This window comes from Centruroides vittatus, unplaced genomic scaffold (genome assembly GCF_030686945.1).
Source record: "Centruroides vittatus isolate TY-2023 unplaced genomic scaffold, ASM3068694v2 contig_883, whole genome shotgun sequence".
In the NCBI taxonomy this organism is placed as follows: domain Eukaryota; kingdom Metazoa; phylum Arthropoda; class Arachnida; order Scorpiones; family Buthidae; genus Centruroides; species Centruroides vittatus.
This window is the reverse complement of record NW_027122575.1, coordinates 500,431-513,519: the sequence shown is the minus strand read 5'-3', so window position 1 is coordinate 513,519 and position 13,089 is coordinate 500,431. Positions and strand designations below refer to the sequence as shown.

The 13,089-nt window shown below is 34.5% G+C and overlaps 2 protein-coding genes across 4 annotated transcripts in view; one reads left to right on the top strand and one right to left on the bottom strand.

Moving 5' to 3' along the window:
• LOC136983560 (protein angel homolog 2-like) overlaps positions 1-8,658 on the bottom strand; it is a 59,935-nt gene extending 51,277 nt beyond the window's left edge. For 2 of the 3 annotated variants that reach the window (XM_067280340.1, XM_067280342.1), the window contains exon 1: positions 8,454-8,658. The gene's annotated coding sequence lies outside the window, so the exon portion shown is untranslated. The remainder of the gene's footprint in view (positions 1-8,453) is intronic. The other variant, XM_067280341.1, reaches the window with a different exon arrangement.
• On the top strand, positions 1,827-2,600 carry LOC136983545 (uncharacterized). Its single transcript, XM_067280306.1, has one exon. It carries the CDS (start codon positions 1,827-1,829, stop codon positions 2,598-2,600), a length of 774 nt encoding a protein of 257 aa, XP_067136407.1.
• Positions 8,659-13,089: the final 4,431 nt, after the last annotated feature.

Genomic DNA, 13,089 nt, shown 5'->3' with positions numbered 1-13,089 from the left:
CATTGAAACAAACACAAGATGGAATTGATTGTGAAACATGCTACAAAGGAAAGATTCATCAATTACCCTTTAAGTCGTCCAACACGAGAGAGAAAACTATACTGGGATTAGTCCATTCTGACATATGTGGTCCAATGAGTGTGGAATCCCTAGGCGGCTCTAAGTATTTTGTGACATTCATCGACGACAAAACACGCTACGTCGAAGTAGCAATGCTCAGACACCGATCTGAAATATTCAATGCATTTAAACGATACAAGGAAAGAGTCAAAAACGAAACTGGTCAGAGAATAAAAAGGCTTTGTACTGATAACGCAAAAGAATACTTATCAAAAGAATTTACTAATTATCTTGGAGAAAAAGGGATAAGGAGGCAGTTGACAGTTGAGCACACTCCTCAACAAAACGGAATAGCCAAACGAGCAAACAGAACTCTCATTGAAATGGCGAGATGCATGATGATTCAATCCAAGGTACCTCAGAGTCTATGGGCAGAGGCTATCAACGCAGCAGCCTATATAAGAAATCGTTGTCCCACCAAGGCCTTAGAAGAAGAAACCCCATTCGAACTGTGGACTGGAAATAAACCTTACGTTGGATTTGTAAGAATTTTCGGTAGCAAAGCAATCGCTCTGAAAAAGGGACAGAAGAGGAACAAATTTGAACCAAAGGGAAAGGAATACATTCTAGTTGGGTACTCACAAGAGTCAAAGGCATACCGACTGTGGGAGCAAGGCACTAAAACTGTCATAAAAGCTCGAGATGTGCGTTTCGTCGAGAAATTAGAAACCGAAGACAGACAGGACTTGTTCAGTGCACCTTTACATTTAACACCAACCATGAAAAACATTGAAGTTGATGAGAGTAATGTTCCTTCCACTGATACACATGAAAATATTCCTTCACATGATGATGAAACACTAGATCCGCAGCCAAAACGCAAAGCGGGACGCCCACGATTAATTAAAAGTGGAAAACCTGGAAGACCGAAGAAGGTGTATAATGAAGTAGCAGATATCGCAAAATGTGACGATTTGCCAGATCCTACAAGTGTAAAAGAAGCATTAAGCTGAGAAGATAGAGAGGAATGGTTAAATGCCATGGATTCAGATATAAGTCCTTAATGGAAAATAATACAAGGGAATTAGTCCCACGCCCAAAGGACAGAAAAATAATTTCAAATAAATAAGTATATAAAATAAAAAAAAACAGGATGGCACCGTCGATTGCTATAAAGCCAGGTTAGTTGCATGTGGATATGAACAGAGGGAAGGAATTGACTTTGAAGAAGTATTCACACCAGTAGCAAGATATGAAACGATCCGAGCATTCCTCGCTGGGTGCGTAGAGAACGAAATGCATATACACCAAATGGATGTAATTACGGCTTTCATACAAGGTGACTTAAGAGAGAAAATATATATGGAGCAACCGGAGCACTTCAAAAGCAGGAGATAATAAGGTGTGCCGATTAACTAAACCCTTATATGGATTAAAACAAGCAGGACGCAAATGGTACAAGCGATTAGACAGCTACCTCCTAAGCATAGGCATGAAGAGAACAAGTTCTGATCCTTGCACTTACACTCAAAATGAAGGCAGAGACAACATTATCATCATAGTTTATGTTGATGACATGCTAATTGCCTCACGCAACATAGAGATGATAAGAAAAATCAAACACATTCTTCAGAAAGAATTCAAAATGAAAGATTTGGGTGTAGCAAGTGAAGTTCTCGAAATACGGATAGAAAGAGAAGGAACTATCGGACAGATGAAACTTACTCAAGAAAAGTACGCTAAAGATCTCCTAAAAAAGGTTTAATATGCAAGCATGTAGACCAGTTGCAACACCCATCGAATCAAATCAAAAATTAACAAAAGAGATGGCTCCGCAGTCAGAGAGTGAAATGAATGAAATGAAAGGAAAACCGTACAGAGAACTTATCGGGGGACTCCTTTATCTGGCGAACTCGACACGCCCAGATCTGGCATTTGCAGCTAGCATGTTAAGCCGTTTCTGCTCTAATCCAGGTATCATTCATTGGAAAATGGCCAAGAGAGTACTCCGATACATTCAAGCAACTGTAAATTACGGCCTACATTACGAGAAGTGCGATCAGAAGTTGTGCGCATATGTGGACTCAGATTGGGCCGGAGATATTGACGACCGGAAGTCTTCATCAGGTAACATGATAATACTAGCGAATGGACCCGTCAGTTGGCAATCAAGGAAACAAAAATCTGTTGCGCTTTCGACGATGGAAGCGGAGTACACGGCCCTATCCGACGTGACCAAGGAAGTCATCCACATGAGAAGGATGCTAAGAGAAATGCAATTTGAAAGTTATGTCAATACGCCGACGATAATTTACTGCGACAGTCAAAGTGCAATTCAGCTGAGCAAAAATGCTGTTCATCATGAGAGAAGTAAACACATTGACATCAGGTATCACTTCTCCCGTGAAGCTCAAGAAAAGGGCGAAATCAAGACGGAATACATCCCTACCACAGAGATGAAAGCGGATGTGCTAACGAAAGCTCTCCCGAGAAGTAAACATGAAGCAAACGTCAAGCTTCTTGGACTAAACAAAGCCTAGTTAGAACCACCGGGAACTATTTACAATAGTGAAGACAGTCAACACGACGTATGTGTATGTGTATGTATTGTACTGTACATATATATATATATATATCACAATGGATGCGAGTGCTTGTAAAGAAAATTATCAAATGATTAGTTTCAGTGTATACGCAGACTCCAGGCACACCGATAGAGAGGGTGTTAGGAAGTTGTGAAGGTGACCTCTTTACTCCTGTAATCGTCGTGCCCTCTCTACTGCTACGTGGGGGTGAGTGGAGTTCTGGGAACTCTGTCAAGGGGTAGTGTCTTTGTTACCCCGGGTTGTTACTTTTAGTTGAGTTGTAACGTGTGTTGTGTTATAAACGTGCATTCCTTCTTTTAGTCTGCTCTTTCTTTGTCTCAGCTCGACACCACCCTTTTGTTATATCCACATTCTGACAAAACAGAATACTATATTCAGCGCCGGATTAAGCCTCTAGCAGGCCCTAGACAAAATTTAAATTGGGGCCCCATTTAAATAAGTTGCTTCTAAACAAATCTTATATAATGTCACATTAGCGTAGCTAGCATGGGTGACACCCGGTGCGGCTATCGTGGTGTCACCCCAAGTCACACCGTAGTGTCACCCTTTTTAACTCTTTTATAAAACACTATTGAATTGTAATATCTTCGCACTCAAGCAACTTGAACGCTATATCGAATATGTGATGTCGCGACGTATAAGTGTAAATTTAGAAAATAAATCATAACCATCCATACATCAGTACTACCACGAGACGCGGCCCTAGGAATATTTCTAGATGGCGCGAGAGATCCCGTGGCGTACTGTACATTACTTCTGACGCACGGGTGGCTGTTATTTTTTTTTTTTTTTTTTAGGTAATGGCTAGTCGAGCAGAGCTTAGTAAGAAAAGAATTGTTAAATACAGCCTTTTCTGTCCTGTCGAATTTCTTAAATAATTTTTAACTCGTTTTCAAACAGAGAAATCTTCTGCACTAAAGCCGGGCCCCTCCGAATTACGGGCCCTAGACATTTGTCTACTTTGCCTATTCGATAATCTGGCCCTGACTATATTCTTTATGCAACAAAACAAGGCAAAAATTTTTTCTAAATTACATCAAACCAAAAACAACATGAAAAAGTACTAAGCACTGTCAAAATGTTTTTGCACAGAAAATGATTAATATGACTTGTGGTTACAGAAAATGATTAATATGACCTTTACACACATGCTTTGCAATAATTGCTTGTGCAAATTATATTACTATTTATCAGTTCTGTTAAGAGCAAAATCAATACTTGAACAAGAGCATCTTCTTGAAGCATTCTTGATGGAGACTGGTAGGATGTAACTTGTCTCCTTAGAGAAGGGGTGGTGAACCTGTGGCATGTAAAGAGAAATCATTTGCATGTAACATATCATACAATTTTGATTTATCATCTGTCTTTTTCAATCATTCTTTCAGTTTATCACCTGATCACTTTTTTTAATAAGCTTTTTTACATTTACTCTAATTACAGCATATTTATTTAATTTATTTAAATGTTGTTTTTCAAAGTCTAAAATTTTGGCACCCATAAACATCTCTAAAGCTAAATATGCTTACTATATGGCATGCGGGCTAAAAAAGGTTTGCCACCTCTGCCCTAGAGTATCCTATATGTTCTATGAGATTTAGGTCTGGAGATCTTGCTGACCATTTCATGCAACAAATATCTTTACTATCAAGAAAGCCATTGAAAGTGCAGCTGTATGTGCACGTGCATTATTGCACACAAATATGAAATCTGCACTCATAGCATCTCTAAAAGTCTCACATAAGGTATCAAAGTTATGTCCCTTTACCACCTTGCAGTAATGTTAAGTGAGCACCCTTACTAAAGCAGTGAGCTCAGCATGATTATTAAGCATAATGCCACCGCAGAACCATGACAGCACCACCTGCAAACTGGTTTCTTTCCATAATGGCCATGGGATTGTCATGTTCCCACTCTCTCCAAATTCAATCTAACAAGAATCATTCTGTAGACTGTATTGGATTCATTAGTAAACAGAACTCTACTTTATTCAATTTATTGCTCTATTTATTCAATGCCCAATGTCAGTGTTCTTGATAACGTGCTATACAGGCTCTTTTATGCAAAGAGTCAATTGAATGCAACATATTTGGTGACTAGCAAAAAATGACAAACTGTCTGTAGAAGGTTTCAGGAAAATGGTCATAAAACTGTCTGCTCTGTTAAACACATTGCTAATGTCAATTTAGCAGTCTTATTTAGTAGTAGTAACACTCAGACATCCACTTCCTGGTTGATATCCAATATCTTCTGTATTTTGAAATCTGGTCCAAAGCTTGGATATGGTGCTCTGCAGAAAATTCAGAGCCCTGTACATATTTGTCTCCAACTGACCTGCTCCTAGCCTTCTAATAATTTTTATTTTCATAAAATCATCTATGTGGCATCTTCATGGCATTATCACTGTCAGTACCATACAGTAAAATAGTAACAAACTGTTTTCAATGATTAAACCACAACAAAAACAATGCCATGTTCTGCTGTATTTAAAGAGCCTGCATATTTTGCATAAAGTTGTGCTCTTTAATAGAACATTTGAGTAAATCCTAAGAATTTTTATTGTCTGACATATTCACATAAATTTTCCATTATGTATTTTGTTTATTTTTTGCTCTGCCTACAGATTGGATGATTGTGCCTATTTTTTTTTTATGAATATATACAACAAAATATACTTAAAAAATTATTTTTAGGAGAAAAATTGTATAGTCCCAGGCATATAAATTTTTCAAAAGTCAAGTAGAATAAATAGACTTTGCTGCAAATGATTTTCATAAACACCTATTTAAAGAAGGAAATTTGTTAATTTTTAACTGATCTCTGCTAGGAGAAAATTTTGCATACAAAACATGTTATTTTTGATAGTAATCAGTTGATTTGGTTACTTTGAACCAAATTTTAATATTAAATTGTAGTTATGACTTAAATGTAAAAGGTGTGTCTCATTAAATCAGCATAGCTTTTTATTATTAGCAAAACAATGGCATATCTCAAAATAAGGCTCCAAAATAATGATAACAATGATGTCAGCAATAAACTTATGTGTTTATATTATATACCAAGTACTTTAAATGAAAACTTGAAAAAAGCAGTGCTATCTACTCAATAGTTTCTTATTTATGAAGAAAATAAGTCAGTGTTTTTTTTTTTTAAATTGCTCTTCTGTAAAGTTTAAAGAAATGAGAAATGCCCTTACATATTTTCAACGATAATATGATCTTCTCTATTATTGCATTAAAGATTAGTAATTAATAGTGGTTTCATAACACAAAATTGGCAGATTACATTAAATAATTAATATTTCCATATTTTACTTCTTTTTGACTATTCCTTCCTTACAGATATTTTTATAAAATAAAATATCTGAAAAATTCAGAATGATAGTAAGAAACTTGTAATTTTGTTTATTATGAACCACTTCAAAAATGATTTAGAATAAGAATATTGATTCTTTTATTCTTCTTGATCAAGTAATAGACTGCAATCAATATTCAAAAAAATGCAAAGATTGCTTTATTTAATACAGTAGAACTGCAGTTATCTGAATTGAATCATTCTGCAAATGTGATTTGGATAATCAAAAATTTGGATGAATGAATTAATATGTAAAAAATGAAATTACAGGGCAACATCATAGCATTGTACATATATTGTATTCATTTATTCATCAATGTGCAAGTAGCATTCTACTGATCATTTGGATCTGTCACAGTAAATAGGCATCACTGATCATGCAGTCGTATGACATAAGAGAATTTCAGAAGGAGAGAGAAAGGAGGACAAGTGGTGGTTCAGGTAATTGGACATTCAGTTAATCAGAGTTCTACTATATGTATAATAATTAGAGTGCACTAAAATTAAAATGAAAATGATTTTTATGATTTTTTTAATGCCTAGATGTTCTAGTTCTAATAATATGATAATATACAACGGCAGTGTGACTTCTATGCAGAATTTCAGTAATGGGAAATATATAGTCCCAATTTATGTTTCTTTCTCTAGTTACTACCTTCACACGCTGATACCTCTCCTGTTGTTTTGGCAACAATGCTATGCCTGTAGAATGGAAGTTTTTTGGTTGGCATCATAGTCATTGCATAACAAACTTAACAAACTCTGATTTCACTGTTCTAGGTGAATGTCCTGTTTCTTAGAGCTTCCTTCAAAGTGTCAAACAGGTGATAATTCATGGTGACAGATCAAGACTAAAGGCCAGGTGATTCAGAATCTCCCAATCAAGTCCTCTGATTGCCTTCACAATATGGAGAACCCATGCAGAGATATCATCATTGCCAAAATGATGGGAGGAGTGTCATCATGTGGAGGAGCATACCTAGAAAAAAATAAATAAATTGGAACTATGTAACACATAGTTCATCACTGTTACTGAAATTTTGAACAGAAGTTGAACACCTTGTAATATGAATACAAAAACTGAACGTAATATATATCTATACAATCATATTCATACAAATGTAGGGGGTGTGTGTGTGTGTGTGTGTGTGTGTGGGTACATGCATGTGCTCTTCGTAACTACAGAAGAATCTGCTTAATGCAATGGTTATGGTTCTCAAACTGTGAGATACAAGACCCTTTTTCTAAGAGATGCAAAAAAATTATGTAGTAATGACTACAGTATAGTCATACTGTACACACATTGTACTGTATTGTACAACATACACTATATACATACCTGAACATATATGTATACATTTAAATGTGTATGAAAAATAACAATAGTTTATCATCTCTAAGAAAATTTAATGGGCAAGGAAAATGATAAAAATCGGTTTTCAATAATTCTATAATAATTCTATTCAAATCTATTTATTTTAAAACAAATAAATAAATCATATCAATAAATACATCACAAATGCCAACAACTGTTTATTTATTTATTTATTTTATTTGTTATAAAATAAATAACAGTTGTTGGCATTTGTGATCTAGATGGTAAAAGTTCAGATTTAACAGATTGTGTTGCATTTTAAGATTAAAATTTAATAACAATAACAATAAAGTACTTATATCATTTAATCAATCTTGATGAAATAATAAATGTAAAAATGTATGTTTACTCTTAATAAACCAAACATTAAGACTATAAGACAGGCATGGACAACTTTCCTGTACTAAAGGGGCATAATATAATGTTTTGACGAGTTGGGCCAAAACATCAGATTTTTTGTAAATGATTTTATGTAAGATTATAATACATATAAACAATAAAATTATAAACGAAAATATTAGTATCAACTTAATTTTATTGAGTACTTTATCAATGCAACCTTATTGCCAGTTTTTCATTAGAGAATCTTAATTTTGCCACTTAATTATTAAACTGGTTAATTAGTTGGCAGTTTACAGACGACCATATAAATTTTTTAAAGAAAACAGTATGGTAACGAATCTTCAGATTTATCACTTGTAGCTCATAAGCTTTGTTCAGTGGAGACGTGGATTTATTGTAAATTATTCATAATGTAAATAAGGATCTTAATAGTATGAGGTTCATGTGTCCATGCCCGATGTAAGACAACAAACATCGAGATGAATCTAGTATCTTAATAATGTAAACAAATCACAGAGAGAAACGGCATGACATTATAACTAACGTATCTAATATCAACGAAAACGCATCATTGGAAAGAATGATTATTATTTAATTGAAAATAAATTGCGTTAATAAATTTTACTTAATTTTATTCATAAATAATATAGAAGTTCAAACGAAAGCTTGATGATTCATTTCTGAAATAATCTGAAATTAAAGTTATTAAACATACATACGGCTCAATGAAATAATTTTATATACACATTTTCCTCCATTTGCAATTACGACTAGAACGCGAAGAGTAAACCTTGATAAATATGGAAACGCACAAGTCTAACTACCTACAGCCAATCGTAATCGACGATATATGCACCAATCAATAGGCATGAAAGATAATTTCATCGTATTCGCGATTGAAATGAACTATAGAGGGCAGTTCGGTCTTAACAATATGGCCGCTAAAAGTAGTAATAAATTTATAAAACCCCAATGATAATAAACAGCTATTAGGCATGTCAATAACATTTCTATATAAAAAGAATTAGTTATTAAAAATTATAAAAGAAACTTCTGTTGCCAAACTTTACAATGTTATAGTAATATTAAAACAACTAAAATTTTCAGATAATGGCAATGCATGTCAAGATTAAACCCAGAATTAATACAAAAATAAAAGCTACTTTATTTGGTGCTCTATTACCCTCTAGGTCTCTTTGTGAATATAAATATTTAATCTATTGAACACAGATGCTGTACAAATTAAAGGGCAGCAAATGATATCAAACAACCTATTACAGTGTGATATTCAAATACAGTAAAACCTTGATTTAACGGATTAATTCGGGCGAGATGTCCGTTAAAGCCAAAAGTCCTTTATATAATGAAATAGATTTTCCGAATCGCATGTTAAAAATATTGATAATTTAGTAAATTTATCTGTTTTTACTTATGTTACGTTTGCGTGATTCAAATTAAGTATGTACGAGAAGTTTAATTTCGAAGAAAAATTTTCTATGTATTATCGGTTATATACTCATCCTAATTCTGAGACTAATAAACAAGTATAGAGGAGAGTGCACGTGACGTCACATGACTCCGCTCACATATACAGAGACTGCGCAAAGAAGCGCGCGCCATATTGGTTGCTGGTTTCACGTTACCTTACTTAATCGCTATTATGTCAACGTGAAAGAAAGGAATTTTACCAGGCTTTGCAGCCGATTTGAACGGCAATGATTTGATAAAATATAAAGAGAAAACTTATTTTATTGGATGGGATCCATACGAAATGAAACAAACGGATTTTTCATACAACGATTGAACCACGTGGCCAACTATAGAACATAAAACCAAATAATTTACTGTCTCTGTGTTTTATAGTTGGCCACGTGGTTAAATCGTTGTATGAAAAATCCGTCACATGATATAACGTCGTTATATCATGTGACGACGATCTAATACGATCTAAATCGAAATAAACAAACATTTTTTGGAAAATATCCTTTAATTCTATTTTAACTAAACAAATAAATAATGTTCTTAAAAAATCAAAATTTAAAAAAAAATTAATTTAAATTTGGCAAAAACAAAAAAACATTCCTATTTATTCGTCTTCGGATGATGATATATCGAGACTTTCCCATTGTGGCATGAAGTTAAGAGCGATAATTCTTGGATTTGAAAAAAAATAACAACCACCTGTTAATATAATTGGACTGCAATTTGAAAAATTTCTAGACCTATAAATTCCTACTGTCGTCCGTCTATCTTTCCTTGATCTCGAAAACGGAGTTAGATAGATGAAAGACAAGACCAAATATGGAAAACTTGGGGCCCGAGGCGGGTGTACTATAGATTACCACCTATGGAATTTCAAGACTTTGATTATATATTTGAACTCAGGGGACTGAGACGAGTTCAACGGTACCCTATTTTTGGACCGGAGACGAAAAATAAAAAAGTTATCATACTTTTTAAGTTACCATACTTTTTTAATGCTCTCATGCAGACGGCATCGTAGTTGCTAATACTGCCATCTTGCGGTAAAGTCTGCAAACCATGACGTCGGACTACGGTCATCTTCCGGAGGGTTAAACACGCGATACGAGAGCGGAGAGAGCGACGCGACTCCCTATCATCGCGCGATCGCTGGAAAAAAGTATTATAACTTTATTATTTTTCGTCTCCGGTCCAAAAGTAGGGTATCGTTGAACTCGTCTCGGTCTCCTGAGTTCAGATATATACTCAAAGACCCGAAATTCCATAGGTGGTAATCTATAGTATCTCCTCCACTTCTTTGGAACCATCATATTACAGCTACTTAAGGCTTTCGAAATTCACCAATACGCACTTATCAAGCTCCGCTAAAATGTTCACCGTCATCTCCGACGACTAACACACGCTCCCATGCTGATTTCTTGCAAGTGAACTTTGTTCATGATAAGACATTCTATTTATATTTATTATCTCTCAATAAAACCTCTATATTTAAACTAATACTTCATATCTCATCGAATCAATGATTTATCAAATTAGTTAAACTAATTTGATAAATCATTAATGTAGAATATAATGATTCTACATACAGTATTAACATCAGATCAAACTCCAAATTAAAGGTCAGTTCACACTGAGCGAATAGCAAAAACGAAAAACTTTTTATTTGCTTAGCAAAATTGATCCACATAACCAATAGCGACAAGCGATTACGAATTTTAAGCAATCAATCATTCGCAAGCAAGAGAAAACGTCATCTCGGAAAATAAAATGGCTGCTTCCAATATTCTGTTGTTAACCACGTTTGCTTATTTATTGAGAAAAATAAACACACGTCAAAAATAAAATGATGCTCAGTGAATGAAATATTAAAAATCCAGTGAATTACTTCTATTGCGTGAGAAAGTTTTGTAACCATCTTGAAAACAACAAGAACTATTCACTCATTCATTCATTCATTTTATTTTTAATGAACAGAGTACTGTACATATCTCGGCCCCGCTTTAGGCATTACCAGGAATTACATTCTTTAAAATTATGACATTAATTAACAGTAAGTAGAATTATTGTTTACGATTATTTGTAAATATATGAAAAAAAGAAAAGAGGATATAATAATAGTATGCAAACAATAGTATTTTTGTAAATTATAGGTAGAACAATACATAGGTATAACAACATATTTGTTATACATAGGTATAACAAACATAGGTAGAATATTTGTAAATTATAATAAATAATATAACCAAACAGAACAAACAAAAACAAATAAAGAATGAACATCAAATTGCAGAACAAGTCCGTTCGTGAATAGCGCAACTTTGTTCAAAGGTTATAATGTCCATAGGCACATGTCCATGTCACGTGAAGTAGTGCAACAACAAGAATCATGTGACAACTAACAGGAATACGATTGGTGACGAAATTTTTTCGCTAGCGAAAAATCTCGACAGTTCCGAACTTCGAACAGATTCGCGAAATGGTAAAATTCACCGGAAACGGCATCATGTCTGACGTGTTAGTCGCTTTTGTCAGAGAATCGCGCTCAGTGTGAACTAAGCTTAAGATTTGAAGTTTAATCTGGATACTAACGCGCGCGCGTATATGACTTTTAAACTTCGTATACGTTTAATTCAAAAGATTGCATAAAATAAAGTTGCAGAATGACTATAATTTGACGAAATCTGTACATCGTTCATTTGGAAACATTCTAGCTCACAATCTTATTGTCTCTCTCTCTCCTTTTTTTACAGGATCGTATACATAAGGCGGCGAATTTCCGCTAGTTTTTCATGCGTAATTACGCTTCATGTAATTGCTGTTCCTCAATTTTACGATTCTGAAAAATCCTGTGATGTTTTTTCTGCACATGTCAAATTTCAACATCATATGTTTGGTTTACAAGATGTTTTGCAAACTATATTTATAATGTCCTTGACCTAGTGAAGCTAGGTCAAGGACATTACAAATATAGTTGTAGGGAGCTCTTGAAATTTGCAATAGCATGGGCTAATGTGAAATGAGTTCGAATGGAAATAAATGACGAGAAGGCAGAGGTTTCTCAGAAAGATCATAAATTGATTTTTCTGTAATTTTCGGGCACGAAAGCATTTAAATTGTTGAAGGTCATAGCCTCCCAGGCTATTTCATGAAGACAAGCGTTCAAGGTCGTAGCGACTTACAGACCGCCATGCCATTACGTCATTCATAACTGATAAACGTCCATAGCGCCGTGACCACCTCTTGCGGAAATTGTGAGAAGCATCACTTTGCAGCGATTTTAAGCTGCGTATTGAACGAGGCAAATTTCCGCGCGGTTTTTTTTTTGAGAGTCTGTGATAACGGAATTTTTTTCGACCGAAATTTTTACACAGATGGATAGCATGTAACATGCGAATATCATGAAAACAAAACTAAGACAATTTGGTAAAAAATATCTGCAAAAAACTAGTCGTCGTCACTATATGACCGTGGGCTAGTAACTGTTTTTCCCCTATATGTGTAAAATGATTTAAAAACGGTAAAATTTAACGTATTACAAAGAAACCTCAATCATGTCATTTTCTGACAGTAACATCTGAAACCTATTAAGCTATTCTATTATTATTTTTATTGGGCAGCAATTTGAAAAAACTGTAGACTTACAAATTCCCACTACCGTTCGCCTGTCCGTCTTTCCTTAATCTCGAGAACGGAATTAGATAAAAGAAAGACAAGACCAGATATACACACCTTAAGGGCAGGTGGCTCCGATTAAATATACTGTATATAAACTTCCGATGGTAACCGGAAGTCATGTTATTTCAATTCAAAAATTTTTCCCCGAAAGGTGTTAGATGACTGACACTACACTACTAATTTGAAGTGGTGAGCATA